Source organism: Fukomys damarensis, unplaced genomic scaffold, assembly GCF_012274545.1.
Source record: "Fukomys damarensis isolate Sample0158 unplaced genomic scaffold, DMR_v1.0_HiC HiC_scaffold_3, whole genome shotgun sequence".
NCBI lineage: Eukaryota > Metazoa > Chordata > Mammalia > Rodentia > Bathyergidae > Fukomys > Fukomys damarensis.
The window spans coordinates 11515172-11523066 of NW_022900915.1; the positions used below are offsets into that span (position 1 = coordinate 11515172).

At 34.9% G+C, this 7895-nt stretch overlaps 1 protein-coding gene across 3 annotated transcripts in view; it reads right to left on the reverse strand.

Moving 5' to 3' along the window:
- The window catches only part of Tcerg1 (transcription elongation regulator 1), a 66307-nt gene that overhangs the window by 46879 nt on the left and 11533 nt on the right, over positions 1 to 7895 (reverse strand). For 2 of the 3 annotated variants that reach the window (XM_010627059.3, XM_010627061.1), the window contains exons 5-6: positions 7665 to 7895; positions 3123 to 3365 (exon numbers count right to left, since the gene is read on the reverse strand). In XM_010627059.3, coding sequence (XP_010625361.1) covers positions 3123 to 3365; positions 7665 to 7895 — 474 coding nt within the window. The remainder of the gene's footprint in view (positions 1 to 3122; positions 3366 to 7664) is intronic. The other variant, XM_010627060.3, reaches the window with a different exon arrangement.

Consider the following 7895-nt stretch of genomic DNA (forward strand, 5'->3'; position numbering starts at 1 on the left):
GAAGTAGCAATGTATTAAAGAATAGAAATAATATGCAGTTCTAAGAATGAAGACTCAGCATGATGCATTACAATGGTGATAAGGAAATGAGAGGAAAACATGGAAACTAAGACTGAGGAAATTCAAATTAAATATGAATTTCAAATATTTTTTAAAGAAAAAAGGTAAAGGCAGAGGAGAGTATAGGGAAATAATTTTTATTTTTCAACTGGGAAAACTAAACTTAATTTGGTACTCACAAAAATTAAAAATAGCAGCAAGTAACTACTTTCCCCAAATAAAGGAAAGGAAAAGAAATCTCTCCTAATTCAGAGAAAGTTAAGACCTCTAAGTTTGTGAATAATATAACTATGTTCACACACACACACACACAAAAATATTGCCATTTGAAAAGCGCCTTTAATTTCTTTTTTTATATAAAAAAAACAAGAGCTAACCTATCAACTTAAACTAAAATAAAAGCACTGGATCATAAAAGTATGTTGAGTAGTTAGTTATGTGTATAGCTTTATTTTCCCTAATATTGAAAGAAAATAGAAAAATTCATTTGGCTAACAAAGTTATAGTATATACTTTGCTTAAATTTGTATAAATACTGCCATCTGCAGGACTCCCAAACTTTCAAAACCAGAACTAGAAATTCAATCTTTGAGATACATGAACTTTATTCTGAAAAACTGTTCTCCAAAGCCATCCTCCAAAAAAGTTTTAGCTACATAATGTAAACAGAAAAAAATCAAATATATTCGTATTTAGACTTCACTGCAACTGTTAAAAATCAACTAGGCCAACACAGAACTCTTATTTGATTATCGACATACAGACCATACAAAAAGGTCATATATATCTCTCTTCTCATGCTAATAAGATTAACTTAAGGCATTCTCTTACAGGCATATCCAAGTATCTAAATTCCTGACCACATTTTTTAAAAGGGAGCATTTGTCCTATTTCTTTATTCTGTCCTCATATTATGTTGTACTAGGAAATTAGAAAATTTCACTTAGCATTTTGAATAATTCTTATATCCAAGTGAGATTTTAGTTTTAAGAGTAGAAACCCTAGAATCCTAATGCAATTTATCAACCTAAAATTCTACCACTTATTCCTATGTTTCACCTAATTCTTCCACTCCCTGCTATCCCTTATTCATCCTCATAAGAGCCAAATACTGCCATTCAAAAAGAATTTAAAGCTTCAAGATAAACTACACAGAAATCCCTCCTGTCCACCTTCACGTTGAGTTGAAATGAAGACAGAAAAACAGAGATAAATATCATTGTACATAAAGCAAATGATTTGGAGAAGAGAAGTCTTGTCATTTTACTAAAACAGTCTGTAGGACTGAATTATAAGGGAAAAGGAGAAAAGTATTTGCATCAGAAATGGCATAATACAAAATATATCAATACAGTTATGTAAGACACTCACTCCCTCTTCAAAGAATCCTCATCTTGTGAAAATCTTTCAAACTACCCAATTCAAGTCCTCTCCAACTGATCTACAAAATGTCACTGGCAGCTGCCATTTATTAAATGCCTTTTACTGCCAAACTTCACACGCACCACCTCAATTTGATGACCCAAATGGTCACCACCATCTGTTTTAAATTTATTGATGGGGCATGTGTCCAGGAACATATGACATCAAAATGCAGCTATAGCTGGAGGAGTTTTATTGTGAAAGTTCCACTTGGCACAAAAATGAATTTCGCTAGTATACACCTTTTACCCTCTGGTCCTACTTAAGAACCTCTAGAGTCTAGAGCAAAGCAGAAGCCCTTTCAGATGACACCCTCTCAAAACACAACAGTATTGTCATGCTACCACTCAGTCTTCCCTTTATAGAACCAACCACCCAGCTCCTCATATCATTCAGAATTCAAACCCGGTCTTGACACTGTTCTTAACACTAAAGTAGACCAAGACATCAAGAAAAGGTTATAACTGTCAAGCTATTCTACATATATCATTCAGTTCACTACAAAAAAATTTTATCTAGAATGTATCCAGCTATTTCTCTTAAATGCAACAGAATTCCTAGTATTAGAGAAAACATTTTTAATTTTCTTATTTTTAAATAATGAGTTTATATAATGGGAAATTTACTTATATAATACATCGACAACATATAAAAGGTTATATATCAAATAAATTGCTGTATCACGATCCCATTTTAACACAAAAACTAGTACAATGTGGCAATAACAGAGAAATATGAAATCAAGATAACAGGCCTACATTGTATTCATCCTTCCTATGAACTAGCTTTACAAACTTGACCTATTTAAGGTTATCAATATTTTCAAGGACAACAACAATAAATAATGGGTCAAGAAATAAATGCATTTGACAACAACAAATATACCCAAATTAGAACGCCCAACACAATCACTACTGAATCCTTATTAAGAACTCTACTCCCCAATCTTTTAATTCTTTCTCTAGTCTTAATCATCTCTCATAAGACAATAAAACACAAGTTCACCATAACAATTTAAACCTTTAAATGATACATGTCACACTTTGCAAACGTTACTTCTGAATCCGTTCACAGTTCAGTGACTCACATTTTCTTTCCAGCACAACATAATGATGAAGAGCATGGTATCTGGATCTGGAGGGCAAAGGGTCCAATCCCAACACCATCACGTATTAGCTATGTGACCTTGAGCTAATAATTCAACCTGTCTGTGTACCTACCTCAGGATGGTTGTGAAAATTAAAGAAATTAATGCATGTAAAGTGCTTACAACAGTGTGCTGTCTATAAATCATGCAACTTGGGTTAGCTATTATGACTTGTGATTTCTCAACTTCATAGAATCACTCTAAAAATATTGCACTGAGAACATATTTACACAAAAAGATGGTCATTTTTAATTCACTGAGGCTATTATCCAAAATAAGTGTAGCTTTAAATGTGACCAAAGACATGTAAACAACAAAAAAAGGACATTTACCAAAACTTAAAGAGAAAATATTGCAGTTAGCCATGAATCTTTCAAAAACGTTTCAAACAGGTGAGATTCAAGGCAAATTTCAAATGCAACAGACACATGAGAACAAACTAACTGACAATATGAAAACAGAGCTGGAAAACTATTACAATCTGTTGGTTTACCTGGAAGTGGAATTGGCATGCCAGGAAGGGGAACACGAAACGGAGGTACCATTACGGGCGGAAAAGCAGGTATTGCTGCTGCGGGCTGAGGTACTGAATGAGGAACAGCAGGCGGTAACGTCTGGGGGTGCGGCTGGGGAACAGTTTGCACAGGTGTGGCTGTAGGAGCAGGAGCTGAAACACTAACTGTAGGCGTGGCAACTGAAACAGCAGAACTTGGGGTCTGATCTTGTGTTGTGGGTGCTGGTAAAAATAAAACAAAAACATGTATCACTCTTTCATTAATAATTCTACTTCATTCATCATTCACTCATTCAGCAAATATTCAAGGGCCCATTCCATGCACTGTACGTAATGTCAAAAAGTCTATCTTCAAGAAACCTGAAAAGTCAGTAAAATAAAACAGACAAAAATAACTGAAATACAAAGTGAAATGGGATAAATATATAGTTGTATAAATCAAGACCTAAAGACTACTTCTGACTGTGGAGAGGGCACAGAAAATTTTATAATGGAAGATGAACCTTAAAAGACTTAAGATTTCAACAAGAAAAAAGAGGTATGGAAGGAGAAAACAAAGGGAGTAGTGGGAAAAGTATAAATAAAAGCAAAGAATGGAGAGCAAAAAGGAACTACATGTATGGAAAACTGAAGGCAATTAACTAATGAAACATCAGGCACACCAACAAAACCGATGAGTCAGGGCCAGAACGGCAAGCCACAGGCAGAACGTAGAAGGCATTCAACAGAAGGTCAGGAAGTATGCACTTCACTGGGTAAGAAAGAGCAAATGTTGTTAAAAAAAGATCTAAAAGAATTCACAGAGATTTATATCAAAGGCAACTACCTCTGCACAGTATATAGCTTTTATTTTTTACTATGCATACAATCAATATATGCTGTTAGAGACTGGAAATTTTATAAGTGCATTCATATGTTTGTGTGTGACTTCATGAATGAGGAAGGCAGACTAAATGGTTCCATATGGAAGAAGAATAATCAGTGTTTACACAAATGAATCTAGCAGATGCACAGGAAGAAAAGAACAAAGGTGAGAAAATCAATTATAACATCAGAGCTGTGCAAGCAAGGAAGAAAAGAGCAAAGAAGATACATAAATAACATACTGACTGAAGAGAAATGAATGGAGTCAAAAACAATTCCCTTAAGTTCAAGTTTGGCTTGGGGCAGCAGTTCAGGGGCAGAGTGCTTGCCTTGCATAGATAGGCAAAGCCCTGGATTCAATTCTCAGAACAAAATAGAAGTTCAGGTTTCTACTGTGAGACTTAGAGAATGTTAAATGCAAGATAATATGGGTTCTTCTAACATATTATTTTTAAATTGTTAAAAATAACACATTTCATCCCTAATAATATTTAAAAGTCAAACAGATAAAAAAAAAGTCCATACTTCACTTTATAAAAAGTTGTCAGTTCTCATATATTTGTTATTTATTCCCAGCTCATCTAACTTCAAAATAAAATTTGTTGTGGTAATTCACTGAACTATATAATTCATCTTTTTCTTGATGTAAAGAAAAGCATTAAACTTTACCTATACTGATGTAACACCGAATTTATTAAATGAAATAGTTTTCCCAATCTTTATGCTACTTTAATTATAAGCAAAAGCACACTGTTTAATTCAAAACACCCAATAATCCAACTGACAACAAAATCTGCCAGTATTTTTTCTAGCTTCTAAAAATGAAAAACTCACTTAGGCTGGGAAGATGTGAGCAATTTCATACTTGTTAATGCGGGACTCACCTTGGCTAAATAGACAGCAGGGCCAAACAAGTATCTTCAGGGGCCCAGGAATGAATTGTTGGTCTAGCATAGACCTAGCCTTAGGGTACAGTATCATATTAATATAATTTTATAACAGTGTGAAAATACAAATTACATGCAACATTTGCCCAGTCCCATACATATACCACTAAGCATTTGTAATCTACTGTAATGGCTGAAAATATAGTTACTCCCAATTTTTCTGAAAAGTAGATTTAATGATCACTTTTCACAAATCTGCATTAAAAAACCAAAGGAGTTTTTGTGCGACTGGGATTAAAATACAAATATTCTTAATTTTTAGTCCCCCATCCCCATAAATCTATACTGTAGTTCATATAATTAAATATTAAAATATTACAAGAGTATCAGATAATTATTAAAACTTATGAGCGGAAGTACTACTGCTAGGACAATAAAATGTTTACAAGGGCATTAAATTTCAATTGGAAACATCAGCAGGGATAACAAAACTTTCCTTCAACTCATTCCTCCTCCTTCCTAGCACAAGATATTCTCAACTTGATTAGTGGCAATGAGTCAAGAGGGGAAAAGGATAAGAGCAATTAAAAAATCAAATGGGGCCAGGGATTTAGCTCAGTGGTTCTGGCGATTGCCTCATAAGCTCAAGGACCTGAGTTCGATCCCCAGTACCAAAAACAAAACCAAATGGGTAGGGCACAGTGGTACATGCCTATAATTCCAGTTACTTGGGAGGCTGAGGCAGGAGGACCCAAATTCAAGCCCAGCCTGAGCAAATTAGTGAAACGTGGTCTAAAAATGAAAACTAATTTTAAAAGGAATTAAATGGCAAACTACAAGAATAATATCAAAGCTTATGGGTAAATTCCTCCTTTCCATTTGTTAAAATAACTAGTAAGACCTCAGACCCCAAAATATAATAACCCAATCTCAGATTTTAATTTAAAAAACACAAATAAAAATAGAATAGATGGAAAAACATTAAAACTGGTATGATAACATTTTATAATATACTAAATGATATAGCAGTGAAATAAAAACACTGGGAGCTGAGTGAGACATCTTCAAAATTGATGCTTTAAAGCAGTGAAAAGTCCTCCCAATCATCAAAGGGCAGTGTAAAAACTATCACACACAGCAGTAAGTCACAATCACAAGATGTCTGCAAGCTTACTGTGTATTCTGACATGCAAATGGAATATATTTAGGATGATTAAAATATCTGTACCACCTCCTCACTTAAAACAAAATGAAGTTATTATTTCTCCTTCCTAAGAAGGCAGAGAAGAAAATTTAAGCAATAAAACGCCCCCATGTGGAACTACACTACTTTTATTAATACCCTTCTCTCATTACTACCACAGGTATTCCATAAATACTGGCAGTTTTCTGCCTTGCCACACAGGTTTTGGAAACATGAAGCTAATAAAAAGGTAAAGATCCTCATCTGGTTAGTTAGTTCAACTGTTATAATTCCACGTTCATCTTAGCCACAAAAGAAAACAAACTTGTAAAGCACTACTTACATTTTTGTTTGGTTCATTTCCCCCAAACTATCTAAAAATTAAGTAAGTCTTTAAAAACGGTCTACACATGACATGTACCTCATTCTTCAGTTATTTATGTCAGTAAAATTCAAATTTGAATCATCATAATTAAATACATACTGCTTATGCACTAATTAATTCCCAAGTTCCTGTAGCTATCTGACGGAAGCTTTTTAAATTTCTTATCTATCATCCAGATAATAAAATAATACAAACTATAATCCATTAGAAAAGCTATACATAGTTAGTGCATTATTACAAAAAATAATTAACTCAGTAAAATTATTAAATACTTTTGGACTTAAATCTCAGCCTGCATAAATAGGAACATCCACACAAACAAATACATCCCTGCAATCTGGTATTTACACTCACTTTGTTTTAGAACTATCTAATCTTTGGGCTTCTATGACTTTATACATAAAAATTCTCTTTTCTTTCTGACTTCTTTTCAACTTATTTCATCTGCCTACATCCTAGGATCTACCATTTCTAAGAGATTACTGACAAGTTCCTGAGAGGTCTCCTGACATGCAGTGCCAAAAAAGCTAGCACCAGAAAAATCTTCCAGAAGTCTGCATTTATACAAGCCCCTCAGTGTTTGTCTAACCCAACTGCCTACTTCTTAAGACCCTTAATCATCCGATCTTGCTTATTCCATCTACTAATATAAACCAACTCACCCTACAAACTACATTAATTGCTCTTTCCCCAACCTTTGTTCATGTTGTCCTTATCTTCAAGTCCTTTCCTTACTCGTGCACTTGGTCAAATCCTCTCCCATAGCCTCCATGATATTCTTCCATACTTATGCAGTTCACCTGCTTCTCACCTCTCCATTTCTCAAGTTCTTGTTTATTTTCAGTGTAATTTTGCACACTATTCGATCTTACATGTATTACTCTTGCCTCAAGTAGAGAAACTCAATCTCTTATTGGTCAAGATTTACATTTACTTTACAAACCCCACTACACCTGTCATTAGTGATGGCCAAGTTGATAGCTAACTCTCACTTCTGCAGTTCAATCTTATGAACTACAAATGAGCAAATAATTTGCTCTTCTACCATAGATCTGTTTTCTCTAATCTAAGTTTTAACATCAAAAATGTATTTTATAATATCAGGGATAATACCAAAAACACTACAGACATTTTAGGGTGCAATCCCTATTTGTTTATTTCTCTAACCCCTAAAGAAAAACACATGCCAGGCTGGTACTCACTTGATACTGTCTGCACAACCGAAGTAGCAGTTGTTGTGGTTGAAGTGGTAGAGGATGGGGTGGATGTCGGTGTTGAAGTAGACACTGCAGGTGCTGGGCTACTAGTCGTAGGGGTTGAAGCTCCTACTGCTTGTGCTTGCACTTGTGCCTGGGCCTGAGCCTGGGCCTGGGCCTGGGCCTGGGCCTGAGCTTGAGCCTGGGCCTGAGCCTGGGCCTGGGCCTGGGCCTGGG